Here is a 22,977-nt window from a genome sequence, read left to right as displayed (position 1 = left end):
GGAGATGAAGGGGTGTATCAGAATCCCAATTCTTCTGTCCCTCACTCCCCAGGGCCCAGGTTGTGAGTCCCATAGAGCTCGAATCAGAGGAAGGCTTAAACAGGCCTGTTATAAGGATGGTTCTGCTCTAGCTAAGTGGGCAGCTCTGGCCTGGCCCCTCCCATTCCCATTGGAGCCCCTGCCCTCACCGACCTGTAGGCCATGCAGAAGTCCATAGAGATTGACCAATCGCTGCAACGCTTCCTGAGGACAGAGGAGAGGGGGGGAACAGAGTCCAAGCTTCAGGATGGGAGCACTGACCAGAAGTTGAATAAGTGTGGGTGCGGGGACAATAAGACTGCAGGTATTTTGAGGTGTATACAGCACCCCCCAACTCCAAACTGGGCTCCAGTTTCTTAGCTGAGAGTAACCCCTCTTTCAGTCTCCCATACCATCGCAAACCCATCTCACCTCCTGGGGAGATCTCAGCTGATTTCCATTTCGATCCTGTGGAAACGGGCAAGGATAGGGCATCAGCAGACACACGAGTCCCTGGTGCCTGTCCCTGATAGCTCTGTGTCAAGGGTCTATAGGCCAGCAGTCCATTTCCCACCCTCTAGCTAAGTCCTGACACCTCCTGAAACCTACCTTCTGGCTGGAGTCTGAGTCGGCTCTGCAGAGCTCAATGGATCCATTGAAGGTTCTGGCCTCACCATCTATTGAGAAGGGGTAAATGACGCACCGGCCTCGCTCCCCCAGCACCCTGACACCACTCAGACCTTGGTACCACCCCATTATCTTTAACTCCTCCCACCTGCTGCCGTGGTCCCCTTCCCTGGCACTCACTGGCAGTGACTCCAGGACTCGTGTTACCACCGCTGTCTGGCTCCATGGGCAAGGGTGGTTCCCGGGGTGTCAAGAGCAGCTCCACTCCAGGCCCTACCAGCAGGTCTTTCAGGCCCTCCACTGTGTGGAGAGAAGAGGTGAGGACAGAGGGTCGGAACTCTGCAGGGGGTGGGAGGGGCTGCCGTTCACTCAGTGCACAGGACCTGCAGGCGCCTAGGGAAATGCCCCGCACAGGTAATGGGGTCTCGGTGCCACCACCACACACGAGGAAAAGGTCGTTAAAGTGCCCAGGGCTGTGCAGGATGAGAGGTGGCAAACAGCAGCAAGGGCCATCTTCCCCCGCCATTCCTGGCATCCGGCACCCAACAGGCACCCGGAGGAGTTCCGGACTATGGGATGGACATAGTCTAGCCACGTGTCCCCTATTGTGTGATGGTGAAGAGGTGAGTCCAGGTTCTTCCCCAGAAGCTCCCTCACCCTCACGGATGGCATCCTGCAGCAGCCGCTCGCCACGAGGGGACTCAAGGGACTCAGAGCGGAAGAGGCCCCTGGGCAGGGTGGGCAGGGGCACCCCGCTGCCACCATCCTCTTCCACCTGGAAGTGGGTCATCTCGGCAAACAGCCCAACCTTCTCCTGCAGCAGCTCCACCAGCGCCCGGTCTTTCTGCTGCAGCTCCACTGTGGATGAGAAACAGGTGAGCACCCGGAAGAGCCACTAGCCAGGGACCAGCAGCCCCAGGGATGAGCCAGGTATGGGCGGGGCGGTAGGACTGCATTTTGGGGGGGGGGTTGGCATTTACGCAAAAGAAGAGAACTTTTGGAGGGGAGGGAATAACACATGCAGTGTTGTCTTCAAAACAAAAGTGAAACCATGTGTGCCAGGGCCTGCAGGCTGTCCGCCAGTTTTCATCTCCCCACATTTTAATTAAAGAAGGGGCGCAAGTTTCCTCTGGGCGTGCGGCTGCCCAGCTACACGCCATTTCCCAACCTGCCTTGCAGTTAGGCATTGCCACAGGACTAAATTCTGACCAGTGGATGGGAATCCTGATCCGGCCTTAAAAGAAATGAGTGTAAACTCTCCTTGTCCTCGACCCCTCCTTGCTAGCTGGGATGCAGATGTGAGAGCGGAAGCTGGAGGAGGGATGCAGACATGGAGACGGGGAATCTTCATGACAAGGAGGGCGCAGCTACGCTACCGCCCTGCACTTCTTGCTTCCAGACTGTTATGTGGAGAGAAATAATCTACCTCATGTGACCAACTGGTTTTTGTTGATTTTTTTGTATAGCAGTTAGATCATACCCCCAATTAACATACGGATCTATGGTAAAAAAAGTCAGTATCTTAATCCTGTTATTCCTAGTTTCCCTTCCCAGAGAAACCACAGTAATAATATCCTCCTAGAGACACTCTGGAGAAGGTGATGGCACCCCATTCCAGTACTCTTGCCTGGAAAATTCCATGGATGGCAGAGCCTGGTAGGCTGCAGTCCATGGGGTCGCTAAGAGTCGGACACAACTGAGTGACTTCCCTTTCACTTTTCACTTTCATGAATTGGAGAAGGAAATGGCAACCCACTCCAGTATTCTTGCCTGGAGAATCCCAGGGAGAGGGGAGCCTGGTGGGCTGCCGTCTATGGGGTCGCACAGAGTCGGACATGACTGAAGTGACTTAGCAGCAGCAGCAGCAGCAAAGACACTCCACACATATACACAAAATGCATGGCACATATCTACTCCAATATTTTCACAATAGTGACAGCATATACTTCACAGTGTTTTAAACCTTGCTCTTCTCACTTAACTAAATGTTCTGGTTGTGGATCTACATCAGCCCTCATACAGCCACCTCATTTTAAGATAGTATTCCCCTGTGTGGATATATCATACTGATAAATTATTTAAACAAGCTCTGTGGGTAGACTTACTGTTTTGTGTTTGTTTTTTGAAAACGTCATGTAATTTTTTTGATTAAACGTTTTATTTGGTATTGGAATTTAGCCGATTAACAGTGCTGTGATAGTTTCAGATAGACAGCTAAGGGACTCAGCCATACGTATACATGCATCCATTCTCCCCCAAACTCCCCTGGACTTACTCTTGATACGCCGGAGGTAAGCCTCATCCTCTGTCTCAATCAGGGGGAAGTCCTCCCTGGATGGGCATCTGGAGGGATCACAGGTTGGGTGGGGTTCAGGGAAGGAAGCTAGGTTACACACCAGGAATCTGCCTTCCCTCCTTCCCAAACGTGCCCTATACTTCCCCAACAAGACTCGTCAGCTCCACGCCCTGGCTTCACTGCTCTTGACCCTCTCCTTTTCCTGGCACTGATGCTCTGCATCTGCTTGCCAGTGCCTCTCCGAGTCACCCAGAGCGGCAGCGTAGTGCAGAAGGACAACGACAGGTTTTGGTATCAAGCACACTGGGCTCAGATTCTGGCTCCACAATTTACCAGGTGGTAACCTCTCTATTTCTTCATGTGAGAAGCAGGGATGATCTCTTCCTCACAGTTTGTTTTTTTCATATGAGGATTAAATGAAATAATGTACTAATGCTTTGAACGTGGCATAAGCTCAATAAAACAATGATCATGAATAATGTTTTCACAGCTACAAATATTAACATTATTAATAAAGAGGCCACTATAGATCTACTGTCAATGGGATAGGAACTTTGGTCTTGTTTTCCCACAACAGGTAATTTCATATTTTTGCACATATTTCTGAAAAATTTGTTCAAAAGTCTAAATTGCAGAAGTGAAAAAAAAATATATATAGGTTTATATATTATAAAGTAGAGAAGAATCCATTCCCTGAAAAGTAAAATAAAAAAAAAAAATCATAAACATCCTAATTGAGTTTATTTTTCAGGCATGATCCTTGAGAATGCACTTTCTTTTCTTTTTTAAAGTTTTATTTATTTATTTTTGGCTGTGTTGGGTCTTTGCGGCTGCACAGGCTTTTTCTCTAGGTGTGGCAAGTGGCGGCTATTTGCTAGTCACGGTGTACAGACTCCTCACCGTGGTGGCTTTTGCTGTTGTGGAGGATGGGCTCTAGGGCGCTCAGGCTTCAGTAGCTGCAGCACGTGGGCTCAGTAGCTGCAGTTCCCGGGCTCTAGAGCACAGGCTCAATATTTCTGGTGCACGGGGTCAGCTGCTCCAAGGCATGTGGGATCTTCCCGGATCAGGGATTGAACCTGTGTATCCTGCATTGGCAGGACGATTCTTTACCACTGAGCCACCAGTGAAGCCTGAGAATCCATTTTCAACATTTTACATGCACTTTACTTTTTTTCTGCATTGAAGGCAGCTCTTCGTCTGAGCCACCAAGGAAGCCCCTTTACTTTTTTTTTATCACAACAGACACATACTCAGATCTGATGTGTGTCCAAAAGAAGCCAAAGATTTGCTGCTTTAGCACACAAAATGATTTCTTTGTAGCCTCTATCGTATGGAGTTTGTTTGAGTCTTGCTCCTCTGATCACTAGTATCAATGCTTTCATTATCCTTTTTCTTTTTTTTATTATTCTCTTTTTCATTCATTTTTAGAAAATGAAGGTAAAAGACAATACAATCCAAATAATGGCCCACTGCCTACGGACTAAGATGTTAATGGAGGTGAAACTGCACTGCTGACTGGCAGGGATGCCGGCACGTGCCAACTTAAAGTATTCCTTTGGCCTGTCAGCTCAAGGTGCATTCAGAAGGTGGTTGGGTTGTCATTGTATAAAATGCAACTTTACCGGGCAAGAGAACATAGATGACCCTGCCTGCCTTGGGCCATCTTGTCTCTCTCCTGGACTCTGCTTCCACTTCTGAACCCTGTTCCCTGGGAGTGCTGTGGCCCAGGGCCCCAAACTGCAAGAACTGCAAGTCCATGCACACACTCACACTCGCACACTCTGCTGAATGACGCGGATCCAGGTGCTCCGGTCATCCCGGGATGCCGTGTGGACCTCGTACATCTCAGGCGGTGCCGCACTGATCAGAAACATCCCTTTCTCCTGGTTAGCGATGTCCCGCACGATGAGATTCTGCAGTGACACCACCGAGGGCTTGTCCTGCCAATTGGGGCACAGGAAGGATTAAAGCTGGGAATCCTGACCCCTGGATATTTGAGTCTTCAGTCCTCCTGGAGTACCCAAAGGATTGAAGAGTCAGCTGAGAATACAAGTTAAGAGCTCAGGCTCTGGTTCCAGCCAGAGTGGACTTAGAAACGTTTGTGACCCTTGACAATTTAATTAACTTTAAGCTTTACTTTCCTCATCTACAAAAAGAGGATAATCATGTGCCTTCCTGACATATGTAAAAAAAGTGGCTGCATATACTAACAATATGCGTTGGCTCTTCTTATTCCTTCTGATCATATTTATACACGTTGGCTCTTCTTATTTTTCCTGATTATATTATGGTAGTGGTTACAATAATAGCTATTTAATGTTGGAGGATTTCCTGGCCGGGGTAGGAAAGTAAGAAGGGTCTGAAACACTGGTCTATGCTGAGAAAGAAGATGGTGGAAGGTCTCACCAGGGCAGGAAAGATGTACTTCTGGTCCTTTTCTTGGAGAAACACCAGCACATCTGTCATCAGCAGCATGAGCACATCTGGCAGGGGATGAAGGCAGGAGGAGAGTCAGCGTTAGAGGCTACGAGCAGCTGTTTCCCTTTCCCTGAGCTCTATCCCTCTGGTTGTTTCCTCCACCTTTGCAGACCTCCCGCCTCTCCCCATTCCTACAGCTCAGAAATGGTGGGGGCGGGGGGGAACGCATGTGTCATTAGATAAAACAGTTTCTTGGGCTAGAGATGCCTATAAGCAATCACCCAGCGGCCTTGAATAAAAGCCTCTTTATACAATGAATGCAGGTTCCTTAACCTGCGGTCTGCAGACACCAAGGGTGTGTACTATCAGGCTTCAGAGGCTCTGTAGATCCTCTAAAGTTCCATAAGCAATTTTTACATATTAATCTATCACACATGTGTTTTTCTGTGTGAAAGGGTCCAGAATTCTTGTGAGGGTAAAATGACTCCCCAAGCCTTTCAGTTCCATGTTGAACAACTAATATAAGATCTTTTTGGATATTTGGTCTAAGATTCCCCCACCCCAGCATATTCCCCACTTCTTATTTTGTGCTCCATGGGGAGGGGAACAGTTGGGTTCCTTATTCATTTCTCCCACCGTTGAACAATCCCAATCTCCTTCAACAACAGCAGGCCCTGGTTTCATTTTCCTTTTCTGCCCCATCTTCAAGGCTCTCACATTCTACGGGGTCCTGTGCTTTAAGACTTGGGGGAGACAAAGGTCAACCCACGAAAGTCCGATGTCACAGTCAAGAAAATACACATGCATCCCCTGCCCTTGGAGATCTTTCTAAGTTGTGGGCACACAGAAGGGGAGGGCTTTTGCTAAAGGCTTCAGAAATAAAGCTCTTCAGCCTTGCTATTTTTAACCCCCCCATGGTTTATATTCTTAGCTGCTGCGTGGGAGGGATGGGAAGGAGAGAAAAGGATGGAGCAAAGTGGCTGGCAAAGCCTGCAATACTCAAGCCTATGGAGTGGGGACTTCGTGACACGGGACAGAGGTACAGGCAAGCTCTGGCCTCAGGTAGCATTCTTCACACCTAAAGCTAGGTCTGTGACTCTTCTGCTTTGATTGAGGTAGGCAAGCCTTGGCCAGTGCAGTCTGGGAAGAGAGGCTGGGACAGTGCGCCCCGCCCGGAACACACCTTCCCTGCAGTCTTTTCTCTTCTCCACTTGCCCCGCCCTTCCCTGGGCTCCGCCCTCTCCAAGGGCCTTCCTCAGCTGTGTTCCCAAAGTGCCTGCCCATTCCCCAGTCCTAGTGGCTGGGACTCCAGCTGGTAGAACCAACTACTCGGGTCTAGTCCTCCAATCCTGAAATTTCTCTGTTTTTCTCATCAAAATTGGTAGCTTTCTGGGCACGCAAGGACCAAAGGAATGAACAAATCCTGACAACAAAGTCCTTGTATCGCCCATGAAATTAAATCCAGAATTCTGACTTTTGTTACAACAGAGCTCACATACTTTCCTCCCACTGGGTCTCACCAGGGCTACATTAAAAGAGGGCCTATGGGCTTGGAGGCTTCTCCCTCTTTATATCTGGCCATGGACTCTTGCCCAGTCTGCCAAGCTGTCCACTGACCTTTGAAGCGCCCAGTCGCCGTCTTCCAGAGCAGGCAACCATCGTGGATGAGCTTGCGCCGCAGGAGCTCCTCTCGGCCAAAGGGGCCCTTTCCAGGAACCGGGGCCTGGGCCCGAGGGTCCATGCGGTTGTAGATCTCCTGCAGGCGGGCCCCTTTCTCCAGCTCGTGCACATCCTGGTCCACGTTGGACAGCAGCTCCTTCACCAGCCCCAGGGCTGTGGTCAGGTCCTGGCGCTCCTCCTCCATCCCTGACACAGAGGTCGGCGTGAGGAAGGGGTGGCCCAGCCAGCTTCACGGCAGTCCCCATCCCACTGATCTCAATCCCGCCTTCAGAGGCTGCCCAGGGCTCCATCTGACCCTCTTCCTCCCGGTGGTTGTCCAGGGCCACGCCGCTCCCCTGACAGCCCTCTCGAGTCCTCCTCCCTCCTGGACTCGCCCTCTCACCGTGGGAATGCTGCAGGATGCGGTTGATGAGCACCGGGTACTTGGTGATGCGCTGAGTCACTAGCAGAATGCACTCTTGTACCCCGTGCCGCTTCAGCACCGCCGAGCGGGTCACTTTCTACAAAGCGAGGGTCAGGGCTCAGGGCCAGAGGGGGACCCGTGGGGAGGGCGACTGAAAGGACGCTGGACTTGGAGCCTAAGCCCTGGTGCCGGCCTGCAACTTGGTCATTGACCACATGCCGGCTGGCGGAGGTTAATGACGCTGGAAAATGGGCTGACAAGGTCACAGGTTTACTGTGAGGACCCAGAGAGTGAAAGCTCTCGCTCCAGCACTCCGAGGGGCTACAGATGGAAACGCGAGCAGCTGTGTCCACTAGGGCCAGGGCACTAGAGGAGGCAGAGGGTGGGTCTTGGAGAGGTTTGCTCACCCGGATGAACTGCTGGAAGCGTTTGTCTCGGGCATACAGCTCCTTATAGAGTTTTAAGGCCTTGGTGTGGCGGCTACAGAACTCTGAGTAGGTCTTCCGCATCTGCTCTGCGCTAGGACCTGAGAACTAGAAGTCGGGAGATCAAGGCTGGATCAGCATGTCCCCCAAAGTCACATCTCATCCCCAATGCCCTCTTGCCTCCTGCCAAACAGGCTGGCTTCCTGCCTCTCCAACTCTCTCTGCCCCACCCCCCCAGAGTCTGGAGATGAGAAATGCCCACTCTAGCCACAGCCCCGCCCAGGACTGCTGCTCAGGGGTCCTGGCTTTTCTCACCTGGCTGATGAGCAGGTCCCCCAAGCGATGGATGACGAAGTTCCGGGTGCTGCCAGGGCACAGGGCCTGGCGCCGGCGATCCAGCAGCTGGCTGAGGAAGCGCGTGTGGATGTCAGTGAGCTCGTCCACACAGGGGAACAGGCCCTGGACCACTCCCGGCTCCAGCTGCAGCTCTTCCAGCATGCCCGTGCGGAAGAGGCGGGTCATGATCTTCAGCGTCCGCACGTGGTGTAGCTCTGTCTGGATCAGCTCTGTGGGGACGGTGGAACACCCGGCTTAGCCACAACTGGTGGGGCCAAGGCTGGAGACCTCAGGCTCATCAGAGGTTTTCAGTTTCCCTTCCAGGCTAATATTCTGCATTATTATGATCTTAGATCATTTTTCTAATCATTTATCTTTATGCCTTGCCATCTCAAGGCATAAAGGCAAAAACTATGTGTTCCCTACATGTCTAGGCTTCCCACAGTCCCCAGCACAGAGCTGGGCATGGGACGGGCAGAGAGGAAAGACTAAGAGTTGAATGGAAAGAAGGGATAAAGAAGGGCCTTGGAGGTCAACAGCCCCAAAAGGTGGGGACCTCATAGCTACTTATGGGATCCCTGGCAGGGTCTGGAAGGCCAATGGGATAAGAGGAAAGTGTCTTGAGAGGTAGGGGCTGGCAGAGGAAGGACACAGAGAAACAGGGCTGGTGGCAAAAGAGAAGTGCGGGGTGGTCTTCCTGGCTCACCATAGATGACGTCCTGCTGCTTCATCACCTCCTTTTTATGCTGCTGCAAGAAGCTGCTATCCACTGCAAGGCTCCAGGAATCAGCTGTAAAGTCCTTCTCATCCATCTCAAAGTCACTCATCAGCTCGTTGTAGATCACCTCGGCACCTGGACGCAAGTGGGGGAAACGACTCGGACCCCAAACCTCTTCCCTGGGTCCTGGGCCCTTCTGCGGATCCCTTTCCACCCTGCCTTTCCCAGGCCAGCTCCCGCCCGCCCCTCACGCCTGGGTCTCCCCCAGGCCCGGGCACGGTCACCTTCGTCGATGAGGGACTCCACCGACAGTGTCCGGTTGCGCATGTTGAGGGAGTCCGTGGACTGTGAGAGGATCCGGCGCAGCCCCAGGGGAGACTCATCATTGAAGTGTCTGAGGGGAGTGGAGCCTGGCTGCATCACCCGACTCACTCGGGCGAGAGACCCCTTCCCAGGTTGGGGAACCAAGGCGGGATCCCAGAGGCAGTCACCCCAAGTTCTCCTTACCTGTCTATCATTCTGAACTCAGGGATGGGAAGGATCTTTCAGCCCCTCCCCCCCACCTGTCTCCACCACCTCACTCTGCCTGACTGGTTCTCCCGTCCCCAAGCAGAGGCTCACCCAGCAATGTTGGTGGTGGAGACGCTTTTGGCTAAAGACAAGGAGGAGCGGCCACGGCGGGAGCCGAGCAGGGACTGCCGGATGTCAGAGGGGTAGATGGCTGAGCTGGGCCGCTCCCGAGTGGTAGCTGTCGGAGGGGATACCAAGCAAGCAAGCCTCAAACCTGGTGCCTTCCCAGGACTCAAGCCTCCCAGGCTCCTTGACTAGAAAGGAAGCCTCCTCTCCAACCCCACCTTTAGCCCAGTTCTAGTCAGAGAAAGATGATAATAATGCTACCCATAAACTTGTGCAATACTTTTAATGGTTACAAAGAGCTTTTCTTATCTCTTCCCCACCACAAGCCTATAAGCAAACTGCAGCTCAGGATGGTGAAGAGACTTGTCTGGGGTGACTCAGCTGGTGGCTGAGCACAGACTCAGACTCTAGTCTTCCTGACTAAGCACCCCGCTCTTTCTGTCACACCAGATCTTTCTGAATTGGCCCTTAACAACTTCTGCCAACATCCCCAAGTGCCATGTAAATAACTGATCATAATAATATAAAGTGTGAGCAGGCTCAGAGGACCAGTCAATCCCAGGCCTTCAACCTCGTTTGAATTCTGCTGTCCTGCCCCCAGGCCCGTGGGTCTAGATCTCCCTTGTGGCGCCGCCATCAGCTTCCAACTCAAGGGAGGAAGGTGCTGTGCCAGGGAACGACCTCAGGGGGGCAGCAGAGCCCATGGGCCGAGAGGCCTGGGGGTCCAGGGTCCTTTGGTGGCTCCGGAACCCTCACTACTCACTCTTACTGCGAAGGGAAACGGACTGCAAGGCAGTGTTGTTCTTCAGCAGGGCAGCTTTCTGTTGCTGTGAGACAGAGAGCAAGAGAGATACCAAGGACAGCTGTCACCCAAGGGTCACCTCCATAGGCCCAGGACCCCCTCGGGAGAACACTGGCTCGATGACTAAGGGCACCAGGGTGGCTGACCCCGGTGCCCAGGGGATGTGTCCAGAGCAACAGGCTGGCCCCCTCCGGTGGGGCCTGAGGCCTAGGGTGGAGGGTCTGGGCAGCCCCGTGGTGAGGAGAGGGGTGCAGGAACACAGGGTGAGAGGAATGAATGGAATAGGCACGAGGGTACCACACACTCGCTACCCTCTCCCCCAGCCCTCTGCCCTCCCTGCCGTCTCACCTTCTGCTTGACCTTGGTACAGTTGGCGAGGGTGTCTTTACAGCGGTTGTGGATAGTCACATTGCAGGCTGGGAGGGTGGGGTAGAGAGGGTGACGGGAGGGCCAGGTGGTACAGGACAGGACACACCCACATGCAGACCCGCATGTCCCCCTGGCCACACCGTCGGAGACTCACCCCCTCCCCAGACTCCTTGGCCATTGCCACATCCCAGTCCCTCTCCTCCCGCCTCCCCCTTACTTCAAGCAGGAAATGAAGTGAGGGGGGATAGGTATGGACCACAATTAAGCCATAGGAGGGGGATAATCCTGACTCAAAGATGACCTGTGAGGTGGACTAGAGGGAAGAAGGGGTTACTGGCTGCCAGAGATGAGCTCAAGAGGCACAAAGGTGGTTGAGAATGACAGATGGCAGAAAGGACGCCCACGGAACAGAAGGTGGCACAGGAGCAGCTGGGATGGGGGCTAGGGGCAGGGGGGGAATGAACATCCCCTGGGCAGCGAGGAAATGTGCCACATCAAGTGGATCCTAGCAGATGCAACGATCCTCATCGTACAGATGAGGAACCTGTCTCCTGGAGAGCTTAAATCATTTGCCAGAGGTCTTAGTGGCAGAGCTGGGGTTTAACTCAGGGGTGTCTGGGTTCTACGTGGAGCCACGTGTCTGCCAGTGAACCCTGGCTAGGCCTAAGCAATACAGAGGCTGATGGATCCACCAGCAGAGTGGGGACTGGCCATGCCTTGCCCCTGCCGGCCATGCCTGCCTGCCTTCTGTACTGCTCATGCTTGCTATGACTCCAGTCTCCCTTCCGGGCCCGGCGAGTCTTGTTCTCCAAGTAAGGCAAACCCACAGCTCCCACACTCCATCTGCTTCTCCCTCATCACCCACCCCACCTTGCCGTGGGGTAGGAGAGAAGAGTCGAGGAGGGATAGCCATGCCTGGGCGCTGGGACTACCGGCTGTCCTGTCCCTCTCCCTGATGTGCCCTCAGCCCTTGGCTGGCTCCAGCTTCCCCTCCCCCATCCAACAACACCGGAAACTCTGCTAACTCCTTCAGACAATACCCAGCATCAGGCTTACTTCCACAAATACAAGGCGAGCAGGGTGGGGCAGAGGGGCAGACAGAAGTGGGGGCTGGGGCTGCGCCCACCCCGCTGGAGCTCTCCTCTACCTCCAGCACCCAGTGTCTCTGGATCGAACCTCCGCTTTCCACCTGCTCTCAAAATAGCGCTTGCTGCCCGCCTCCCCAGTTCCCCTGGCAACGAGCTTCCAGATTGGGAATTTTGTCAGGTCTCTAGAGGGATCTAGATTGGGGTTCCCTCCTCACCCTCATAAACTCAAGTTGAACAGTGAGGAGGGAGGGAGGCCTCACTGGTTCTGTCTGGGGTTCCCTGCCAGGTTCCATAGAGATTTAGAAGCTAAAGCTATCGCTCCTCTGCTCTGCAGTGGGCCGTCCTGGTCAAACCAGAAGCAGCTCTTTGCCATAAGTCTGGGGGTGGATGGGTGGACAGGGTGGGAGCCCTCTGTATAGGCATCTTGGGGAAGGAAGAAATCTTGGCTTGTACTTAATACAGGGCTATCCTGAGATGTGGCTGAAGGTCAGGAGTTCTAACCGCTATTCCCTCAATATACACACTGCTGCCATATCCTCTCTTTCTCACTACGTATCAGTCGGACTAGAAATTTGAGATGGGTGTCCTTATCCCTAATCCTTCAGAGATTTAGAGATTTCAGCCTCCACCCAGTCAACAGAAAGGGAGGGGGCAAGGGGACCCTGAAGTCCTGAACACCCAGTTCGGCCCAGGAAGATCGGCAGAGCAGCTGCAAGGCTGGCAGCCTCCCATCCAGCTCCCCTATCCACCCCACCTCCCCAGACACACAACATTCCTGCTCCTTCTCCAATCAGTTCTCTGACCCCCAGCAGCTGTTCGGGGAGCTGGGGGATACCCAGCGGAGGACAGCTGCAAGGAGAGCCACCCTGGCCTCCCCTCCCCCATTCCCCACCCCCAGTCCCGCTCATGCCGTATTCTGACTGCCACTAGTCCTAGACGTAAGGAAAGGGAGAAAGGGATCAAGTATCCAGCCCTGGCATTTGGGGCTCAGAGAGTGAGCCTCATGGATCCAGGGCAGAAAGGACAGATGGAAGGACGAGGGTCAGCGCGCACTGAGGCAGAGTGACATTCAGGGTCCAAAGAACTTACTTGGGCAGATGAGGGCTTCCTTGGCTGTGATGCTCTTGTTACAGGCATAGCACATGGTCATGCCCGAAACGGAGATGGTGGTGAAAAGGTGCCCATTGGTGTAGCGCGCGTCCTTGGCTTCCTTCATCTTCTCCTTTTCCCGGGTCTGCAGAAGGGGCGAGAGAGACAGGAAGTGAGGCTGGAGGATGCCAGGGTGCCTGAGCAGTCCAGAGAGGCAGGCGAGGGCAGAGGTGAGAGAGCAACGCCTTCCTGGGGTTGCCAGAAACACACCACTTCCTGAAGCAGAGCCTGCCGCAGCGTGTCAGAGGTAGCTGTCCAGGAGTGACTGGCCATCCCCAAGGGCTGAGCTGGCCCCTGACCTACCTGACCCCTGCGGCTGGGTTGCCTCCTGTTGCCGCTCATCTCCACGGCTCTAGACCTCCGCGTCCTCACTCCACCTCCCGGCTCTAGCTCTGCTCGCCCCCAAGCTGCTGTACTCTCTTCTCTGTGCCGGGAGAAGATGCGCAGAGAGGAGGGGAGAGCAGGCAAAGCAGAAGGTGCCAGCTCACCAGCGCTTTCAAATCTATGGGAGTTAGCTCCTCTTATAACCATGACAACCGGTGGTGGAGCCGCTGTCTCCGTGGCAGTGGCAGTCACAGTAGGGGGGCAGGAGATCCCCTTATCAGATTGGCTGAAGGGGGCAGGATGCCTCCACTGCCACCCTCAACAGGAGGTCCCAAACCTTAGCGGCCTCCACGTCTGCTCAGCCCAGGGACGTCTGCTCAGCCCAGGGACGCAGGGCCTCTCTGCAGGAGGCAGCATGTCCCCTGCTAACCTCAGGGAGGAGGAGCCTGGTTTCAGTCTCTTCACTTGTTCTCTCTGGGATCTTTAAGAAAGGAAACTTGGCCATCAAGGTCTCATTCCTGGCAGAAAGTCTCTTCTGCAGTTTAACTTTTATCCTTCTCACGCTCCCCTCCAAATCCTAGGATCGCTCGCTCCCTTCTTCCTCCTCACCCAGTTAGTCTAGGAAGTCCTTTATGGCATCCGCCCTCCATCCCCGCTGCAGCACCAGTTCCTCCTGCCCTGCTCTGTCTGGATGGGGCACTCTCTGGGCTCGTCTGCACAACCTCAGAAGCAGGCATTTCCCATCAGCTTTCTCATCTCCTGCTTCACCCCCCGACCCCCACCTCTGCAGGTCAAGTCCTTCTCCCTGACCTCTTTTCTGTCCTTCCTCAAGGCCCCTGAGCTTTCCCTGAACCTGAGGAGATGAGAAGATGGGACACCGTGCTTTACACCCATTCCAGGACCCTCCTCAGTGGTCACCTCAGATCCCTGGATTTTCCCTCCACTCTTAGAGAACTGAGAGCAGGAAGCAGAGATGACAAGACCACTCCTTGCAAGGCCTCCCTGCCTCTCTCAGAAACCGAAGAGCGAGATCCTGATGGCCGAGGGTAATGAGCCCCAAGTCAGATGATGCTGTCTGGGGCCCTGGGACAGCCAATCGAAACTCAGAGGAGAATCCGCAGTCTGGACTTGGGGGTGGGGAGCCCAGTCCTGACTCTCAGCTGAGGTCACTCTAGCAGTTAGGAGGTGGGGGAGGGGAAGAGAGGCACTGGCTTGGGGAGAGGGTGGAAAAGGGAAGTGCGGAGGGACAGTATGAGTCAACAGCACAGGGGCCAGAGGGCACTGGACTGTGGTGCCCGAGGGTCTCAGGGCTTCCTGGTGCCCCAAGATCCCTCTCTCTCCTGCCGACCCTCAGAAGTCCAGGTGTGTCTGAGGGTGAGCAGAGCCTGGAGGTCTCGAGGTCATGCCCCACCAATCACCCATTTTCCCTTTCTCCTCCCCTCCCAGCCTCCTGATCTTCCTACAACACCCTCTCCTTCCCATCCCTGGCCTCCCACCTCCTTCCCACCCTTGCTTCTCCTCGGCTGCTCTTGGCCTCTCCCTCCCCTCCTCCTAGGCCTTGTCAGGGAAGCTCACCAACCTCTCACTGTAACCTCCCTCTTTCTTTTCTGGTACCTACCTATCTGGACCACTAGAAAATTCTCTCTTTGGTCTAACCGTCATGTGCCCAGCTCCAGATTAGAGCTCTTTAGGAAATCCAATCCTCCTCTGAATAAAATGGCCTTATAGAACCTGGGAGACTTCCCTCATAGCTCAGTCGGTAAAGAGTCTGCCTGCAATGCAGGAGACCCAGGTTCGATTCCTGGGTCGGGAAGACCCCCTGGAGAAGGAAATGGCAACCCACTCCAGTATTCTTGCCTGGAGAATCCCATGGACAGAGGAGCCTGCCAGGCCACAGTCCATGGGGTCACTAAGACAGGACTTAGCAACTAAACCACCACCACCATAGAACCTCAAAGTCCAAGTCCAAACAGCTCACTGCCCTACACTCTGCCTTCTCTTCTCCTCACGTGCCCTCCCACAAACAGAAAAGTTTGAGGAATTGTTATGTTTGAATTAAAAGTAAGCAAACAAAAAACCGTGACCGTATTAAAAAGAGCAACATGGGGAGGGGAAAATTAGGGGTAGGGGATTAAGCGATACAAACTCCTGTGTACAAAATAGATGAGCAGGGAATTCCCTAGTGGTCCAGTAGTTGGGACTCTGCAATTTCATTGCTGAGGGTTCAGTCCCTGGTTAGGGAACTAAAATCCACACAGCATGACCAAAAAAAAAAAAACGAAACAGAGAGACAAGAAGCAAGGATGTATTGTATAACACAGGAAGTTATAGCCATTATCTTGTAATAACTTTAATGGGCCATACATAATCTGTAAAAATACTAAAACTAATAAGGTAAATCAACTATATTAAAAAAAAAAAAAAAGTGACATATCTGAAGCAGGGTCAGCTCCAAAACAGGCAGTCCTGCAGGCGCAGTCCTGCAGATCCGCTACAGAGCTGCTACAACTCCCCTTCTCCCCCGACCTCTGCCCTCTGCCTTCTGCCCTCAGGCCTCCAGGAGCACTCACCTGGGAAAGAGGCAGGGAAAGAGGGCGAGAGGACCGGGGCAGCCAGGGGACAGGGACTCTTGTGGACCTTCCCTCTCTGGCTCCAAGGGCCCAGCCTCCTCCACCTCTCAACACTCACCCTCTCTCCAAGGGACCCCCTGTCTAGGTGGGCCAGCAGCGGGCAGCAGCCACAGCAGCAGCACATCCCAACACAGACACTGCCCGGCAGCGAGCGGCCCTGGCACTGCCTAGTGCTATTGTCCTGGAGGCAGTCTGCACCCTCCCCAAGGGCTCAGGCTGGTGAGGCAAGAAGGACACAGGGCCTGCACCCCAGGGCGGCCTGCTCCCTGTCAATGGCCCTGTGTGCTTCTCTGCCCTACTCTTTCCAAGTATTCTTAAGATCACCCCTGTTACCTGCCTGCCCACCAGCCAGCAGGACAGCCCTTCACCTCACGACCCCATCTGTCCACCAAGAAAAGGGCCCATTACTCCCCAACCCACAACACCCACTCGCACACTCAGAGGCCCTTCCTGCTTGATTCAGTCCTCTCCTGTCCAGCGTCCAGAGTCCTGCTTTCTTCCAAACCCTCACAGAAGGTCTTGCTACACAGCCTGCATCTCCGCCACTGCGGCATCAAGGATGAAGTGAATAAAGCACGGGTAAGCACCAAGCACAAGGGCTGGAACACAACAGGCACTCAACGTATGCCTGCGAAGAAAGGAAGTAAAGAAGGACGGACGGATGGCCAGACACCAAGACAAGGGGTCCTAGCCGCACCCTTACCCCTGCTCTAGGGATCCCCTCGTTCTTTACCACAGCTTCAGAGCTTTCAGTCTCCCCTTCCGCCTCCTCTCTTTCTCTCTCTTTGGCTGAGCCATGCACTTGTGAGATCCTAGTTCCCTGACCAGGGATTGAAGCTGTGCCCTGTTCCCTGGAAGCGTGGAGTCTTAACCACTGGACCACCAGGGAATTCTGGTCTCCTCCTCTCTTGTTAGTCTTTCCTCCTTCCTCCCAGAACTTCACTCCTAATTCCTTTGAATTTAGGCTCAGATGGTATCCTCTGAAAGTCAAAAGAAGACTTTCCTTTCCACTGTCATCCTAGACTTTGGTCATTTTGGAGAAAGACTAGGCAAATGGCAGAGAGCATTGAGGCTGCTGGCTCAAACACACAGGCAGTCTCCCCTTCCTCTGGCTTAGGCTCCCAGGCAAGAGATGAGTAAAGCAGTGACATACGCAAAGGCCACAGAATGCCAGAGCCAGGACTTTGGCTTCCTGTGTTCCCAAGCGGGCAGCAGAGGGTGGTGGAGCTGACCCAGAGGAGTGAGAGCCTCTCCAAACAAAGCCTACGCTCTCAGTGTCCTTGTTCCTCCATCGGGTATGTCCAAACCAAGACCTCTGGAGGTCACATGATGCTGAGAATGACCTCTGGGCAAGGGGCAGCAGCCTCTTCCCCAAGGTGGTACAGTCTCTGTCCAGGCCGTGCTTGATGCCCAGAAGGTCCCTGGAAGGTTCTACCAGGTTTCAAGTCAACTGTGGCTTAGACCCTGGACAGCAGGGGTTCAGAGTCATAGGCTGCAGAGGGCCATGAGTCCTGAGGGATGGGTTCTAGGGCTGGGAAATGAGAGAGGGGGTTCCTGGCCATGGGACTGAGAAGAGGGTGTGGGGTGATCTCAGCCAGGCTTTGCTTCCTTTATGAGCTTCCATGGATAAGATGAAGGCAGGAGGCTGAGGAGAAGGCGGCCAAACCGAAACGTTAACACCAAAGCCAGAAACATAACACAAAAAGACATCGCTGAACACACAAAGGCACTTAATAAACGCTTGCTTGATGAATGAAGATGAGATAGCGGACGGAGGGGGTGGGCACACGAGTGGAGCAGAAGAGGGGTGCTGAGGGCCATAGGGAATAAAGTTGGGCTGGGGAGCATAAGACTCAAGCATCCTGAAACCCAGCTCGCCCCCACACCAGGCCACACCTGTCGGGTCAGGAGAGAAAGACAAGCAGAGATGGAGGGGGGCAGTGATGCAAACAGACGGGCATTTGTGCAGGGGAACAATAGCTGTGCCAGGACTCCCTGCCCTCCTGGCACAGGGCAGGCCGGCTGAGTTGGGAGGGGGGCAGCTGCTGCCTGCAGCCCCTCCCCCACCCTCCCCCAAGGAGACATAAACAAACCCAGAAGGGTCCAGCCAGCACCTCTCAGCCATTTTTCCGACTAGCTCCAGGAACCATGACCAATCTGCTCCCTCTCGTTCCTAGATGATACTTCAAAGGAGAGACTGAGCTAAGAATGGAACTACTTCCTCACGTCCAGAGTGCAATGAGCCCCCTACTTTGGTGACCATCATTCAAAACAGTGACCCAGAGCATCTGGGGACAGGCAGACGGACACAGACACCCACACCACACACAGGACAGGACATGTGGACACATGGGACTCCCTCCTTCAGATCTGCCGTCCCTGACTCCAAGGTCAGGGGTTCCAGGAAAGCCAGAGGGACTGAGACTGAACCCCTCTTGAAATTCCTCGGGCAGCCCAGGCACGTCCCGCTCTAGGCGCCATCCGACCCCCTGGAGTCACTCAGCCACTGCCTTAAGCATTACACTCCCTTCCCCCATCCTTGCTTCTCCGCTCCCCCTCAGCTCTTTTCCTAACCTCTAAGGCCCCAAGAATCTTTTCCTATGCCCCGGAAGGCCTCAGCCTCTCCGGAGACCCCCTAGTTCTTCAACTTCCCTCCCAGACTGCCAGCACCGCCAGTTTCCTCCAGGGCTCCCCCAGCCCTCCTCTCCGGTTCCACTCCCAGTCCCGCACACAAAGCCAGCCACCTCTCCAACAGTCAGAACAAAGAAATAGTCTCTCTCCTCTCCCCCACCACCACGCTCCAAAGCTGGGGTCCTTTAGATTCCAGGGGGACCCCCTAGCCTCCAGAGCCATCCCTGATCCTCTGGTCCCTGCTTCCTTCTAGGGAGGAAAGGACTCTTTGTTCTGAGAGAGGAGATAGTTAAGGTTTGGGGGAGGAGGAAGGTGGGAACAGAGGAGGAAAGACAGAAAAGGGACCTCTGGGGTTTGGGGCCTATGAAGGTAAGAAGTAGAGCGCAGAGAATGAGGGGGTGGAGGACTGAAGACAGCCTGGAAGAATAGAAATGGAGTGAAAAGAGAAAGGAGTCATGGGTGGTGATGCGGGAGCTGCATAGACTCTAGGAGATGGGAAGGAGAAAGCGGCAGGTTCCACTTAAATTCCTTCTTCTTCAAGGAAGTCCCAAGGAGGAAGGCAAGGAATGGTGGGGGGCGGGGGCTGTCAGGACCTGCTGTGAGGCATCCCCCCAAATAGGCAGCAGGGGAGACCATCTTCCTCAAATTATCTCATTTCCAGCAGGCCCCCTCTCCTTCCCACCACAGTATAAAAAGAAAGGAGACAGCTGGTGTGCTTGGGGGAGGGGGAAGAGGGGATCCAGGGTTTGTTGGCTAAGAACCAACTCCCCTCTTCTGTAACCACAGTTTTCCGGAGGTGGCCCTCCCCTTCCGACCAGCCCAAACTGACAAGCACCCTCCTCCAGTGGCCTCAGTGCCCTCTCAGATCTACCCACTCAGCCCCCCCACTTCCCCACCCCCAATCAGATTCCCAACACCCCCAAACCAAGATCAGCCCCAGGACCCCAGGATGGAAAAAGTCAAGCTTCTAGATTCCCAGTCCTTCCAATGACCAAAAACAAAACAAACAAATGCAAAACCCCACAAGACATTAGGACCCAGTTATCTGGCTCCCCAACTCCTCTCAATAACGGAAAAGGGACCCCAGTATCTACCTTCCCAGAATCCCTGTCTATAGCCCCTCACCAGTGCCCCCATGGCTTTCCTTTTTAGGGTGGAACCAAATTTCCGTGGTTTCAAAAAACCTCTCCTCCCCCCTTGGCTCTACTCCAGAGTCTCAGCTCAAACGGTTGAAAAATAAACAGACTTTCATAGCTGGGGCCTGGCCTGGCGCAGGGCTGGGAAGAGCCTGCCTGCCACCCTGCTGTTTCATGGCACTTCAGCCGCCACTCTTCTGGACTTCTGTTTGTTTTAGGCCCTACCCAAACCCCCAGTTGCTTTCCTGTCAGCAGAACCTTAACCCAGCCCCCCTAAGGAAAAGTTCCAGGACAGACTCTCTCCCAACTTGGTCTCTAGATAGGTGGCCAGGCTAGGAGCTAGGAGGGAAGTGGGGGAAAAGGGTTCCATCATCTTTGAGGGCTCCAAAGGAGTGCTGCCCCCATGTCTGAAGACAGTGATGGTGATCAGCATAGGCTGCCTGCCAGGGCAGAACACTGGGATTGGAAAGAGGCCAGAGATTAAACCAGCTATGGACTGGGTCTTGGCCTTTCCAATAATGGGTATAGTGTGGCTGCCTCAGGCAGCTGGGAGGTGCTGCCTGCATGCACCACCTTCCTCCCAGCTCTCACTTATTCACATACAAGTCAGCTTCATCATTTCCTGGGGGCTGAGGTGTGGAGAGGTCACAGTCTTTGGCAGTGGGCCTGGGTACAAAGGCAGAAAAAAAGGATACTTGGAAAGGAGTGGCCAAGAGCTCCAGATAGGGTTGGGGGACTAGGCTAATTATATATCCAAACTCTAGAAATGACAGAACAGTCCCAAGATGAAGAGCTAAGAGCAGAGGTGGGGAGGAGGGAGGAGGGCACAGTGCCAAGTGGGTCAGCCTAAAGGTTTCAGGTTGTTTCAGGAAGCTGGTGGGGCAAAAAGGGATGGGGGACCCTGATGTTTCAGGAACTGGGGTGCCCAGGAACCTTCCTAAGGATGGAAGAAAGGATCCTAGCTACACAAAGACCTCTGCTCCCTTCACCTGAGGGTGATGGCTTGGGGGGAAGTAAGCTGTCCCGAAGCTGTCCTGACCCCAGTCACCCGCCCACCGTTGGGGAGAACTGAATCACAGCTGGAAAGTCCATCTGCTAGGAGAGGAGGAGCTGACTTTTGTCTTGCACGGGTGGTGATGCGGGTGGTGTTGGTGGTGGGAGGAAGCTGGGAAACCACCCCCTCCCACCCCTCGGCCGGATGGCGGGGACAAAGAGGGAACGACCGAGCCAGCGACTGCAGGGGGGCGGGGAGGGGGGTACACAGAGAGCAACCTGGTGGGACCCTGGGAGAGAACCTTCACCGCGCCCACCCCCACGACACACACACCTCCCTGTTCCCGCTCCGTCCCTTACCGGAGCAACTTTGTTTCACGCGGCCCAGAACACCGAGAACCGCAGGATCGGAAGCAGCCCAACCCCTGGTCCGCTCTCTCCCGGGATCCCAGCGGAGAATCAGCTCAGAGACGGAGGCGCGGGTCGCGTCGACGGCTCCCCCAGCCCCCTCCCCACTCACTCACAGTCCCCACCCACCGCGTCCCGCCGCTTTCCCGGCCATCGCTCCGCCCGATTTTGGCGCCCAGAAAGCAGGCGGGGAGACCCGGGAGCGCCGCGCGGGTGCCGGGGATCGAAGGGCACCCCAAGGACCGCGGGCGGGAGGGATAGGGGTTTCAGAGCCCACCTTGCTGGCCAGCTCTCTGCTCCGGTCGATCCGCGCCCGTGTGAGGGATTCGATCCGAGACATAATCCGATGGAGGGGCGCCCGGGAGGATGCGGCGCGGACCCAGGCGTCCGGCTATTGTGGGGGGAGGGCGGGGGAGGGGTCTGCCCCGCACGCGTCAGTCTGGGGGACAGGAAGTCTGACTCCCCTCGCCCAGCACCCAGCTCCAGTTCCTCAAACCCGAGTCTCCACCCCCGCCCGAGCTCAGGAAGGGGGGAGGCGGGGCGGAGGGAGGGCGGAGTGCCGCGCGCCGGACGGGACGCCTCGGTCAGTGGAGGGGCGGCTCGCAAGAGTACACGGGGTCGTGGACTGGCAGTCCAGCGCCGGTGTGTGCCTGTGTGTGTGTGTGTTGGGGGGGGGGGGGGGCGGAGTGGTGTCTCTAACCCCTGCCGCCCCGGCTGCAGTTTTCCTAAAACCCTCCCTGGCCCGACCCGTAGCCCTCACCCCACGTTCATCTTCCCCTTTCCCTTCTCCTCCCCCAAAGCAGTCCATCAGTCTAGAAAGACCCTCGGTCCGGAGGATTCCAGCTGTTACCAGCTCTCCAGGGAACCCGGACCAGTTCCTTCCTGGCCTTTGGGGGCCCATCAAAGCAGGCCAGAGCCGACCGACCCCCCCTTTTACGATCGGGGCAGGGGTGGGGAGAGGGCGGAGAAATCAAAGGGGAACTAAAAGCTGGGTTTTAGTTCTTTACAGGGCCTGGAGGAAGAATCCGAGAGGAGAGGGTCCTTCCCCAAGCCCCCAGCCTCTCTGGGGCCTTCCAGGCCGGCACTCTGCCCACCCTCTTCCCTCCTGCTTCTGCCTTCACCGACGGCTGGGGCCAGGGGTTGTGGGACTAAGACGCTGAGGAAGTCCTTCCTTGTGTCTAACCCCAGTTCTCTCTGTTGCCAGTTAGACCAGAACCAGAAAGCCCAGCAGCCAACCTGCCCCACTGGAGAATGGCCCGTGTCTCCACGAGGAGGAGCGGTGGAGTGGGACACGCTTTCTGGAAACTCTGCCCCAGCCTGAGGCAACCTCCACCTTTTGGGGGAAATGCCTCCTCCCCTAGAATTATAATCATTCACATTGCCCTTCATTTCTACCTCTCAGAGCCTCCGTGTCTCTGGAGCAACCAAAAGCACAGAGAGTCCTGGAACAGAGCATCTTAAGTTTGTAGGGTCCTGCCTGACTCTGGTCCTCAAAGGTGTGGAGGAAGGAGGGGACGAGAGGAGGCCCAACCCGACCCAGCGGCTCCCTGCAGGGCTTCAGCAGCAGGGCCTGGCTGCAGGTTTTAAGCCCTGCTCAGCACTCTTGTAGGTGCCAATTTTAGCCTCTGCCACTATTTTGGGCTCCACTGCCTCACCACTGGCTGAGCTCCTTGGGCTCTTCACCCCCACACTGCTCCTCTGACTTCCCCTCCTGCCTAGCAACTCCTTCACCTCTTTCTTCACCTATTCCCCTGTTTAGGATCCTTACATAGCAAAGACCAGAAAAAAAGGAGAGAAAACAACCATGCCCAGTTCTAGGCTGAATGGAAACTAGAAAGCAGAAGGGACTTCCCAGGGCCATCAGGGAGGCTGACTTCTCCAGGGTTGCAC

General features: G+C 54.8%; 1 protein-coding gene across 9 annotated transcripts in view; it reads right to left on the bottom strand.

Moving 5' to 3' along the window:
• Window positions 1-22,977, bottom strand: part of ARHGEF2 (Rho/Rac guanine nucleotide exchange factor 2) — a 41,557-nt gene that overhangs the window by 2,943 nt on the left and 15,637 nt on the right. For 5 of the 9 annotated variants that reach the window (XM_006052011.4, XM_044944256.2, XM_044944258.2 and 2 more), the window contains 18 exons: window positions 12,906-13,050; window positions 10,708-10,775; window positions 10,321-10,384; window positions 9,543-9,669; window positions 9,206-9,315; window positions 8,910-9,056; window positions 8,183-8,433; window positions 7,850-7,975; window positions 7,422-7,539; window positions 6,977-7,225; window positions 5,348-5,424; window positions 4,712-4,881; window positions 2,921-2,988; window positions 1,303-1,503; window positions 826-945; window positions 628-695; window positions 451-486; window positions 193-243 (listed from right to left, as the gene is read on the bottom strand). In XM_006052011.4, coding sequence (XP_006052073.2) covers window positions 193-243; window positions 451-486; window positions 628-695; window positions 826-945; window positions 1,303-1,503; window positions 2,921-2,988; window positions 4,712-4,881; window positions 5,348-5,424; window positions 6,977-7,225; window positions 7,422-7,539; window positions 7,850-7,975; window positions 8,183-8,433; window positions 8,910-9,056; window positions 9,206-9,315; window positions 9,543-9,669; window positions 10,321-10,384; window positions 10,708-10,775; window positions 12,906-13,050 — 2,196 coding nt within the window. Of the gene's footprint in view, window positions 1-192; window positions 244-450; window positions 487-627; window positions 696-825; window positions 946-1,302; window positions 1,504-2,920; window positions 2,989-4,711; window positions 4,882-5,347; window positions 5,425-6,976; window positions 7,226-7,421; window positions 7,540-7,849; window positions 7,976-8,182; window positions 8,434-8,909; window positions 9,057-9,205; window positions 9,316-9,542; window positions 9,670-10,320; window positions 10,385-10,707; window positions 10,776-12,905; window positions 13,051-13,268; window positions 14,142-21,039; window positions 21,190-21,364; window positions 21,579-22,977 lie in introns of those variants that run through there. The other 4 variants (XM_006052015.4, XM_006052016.4, XM_006052010.4 and 1 more) reach the window with 4 other exon arrangements.

Source organism: Bubalus bubalis, chromosome 6 (genome assembly GCF_019923935.1).
Source record: "Bubalus bubalis isolate 160015118507 breed Murrah chromosome 6, NDDB_SH_1, whole genome shotgun sequence".
In the NCBI taxonomy this organism is placed as follows: Eukaryota; Metazoa; Chordata; class Mammalia; order Artiodactyla; family Bovidae; genus Bubalus; species Bubalus bubalis.
Note: the sequence above shows the minus strand (reverse complement) of the source record. Positions and strands in the feature narration are given on the sequence as shown.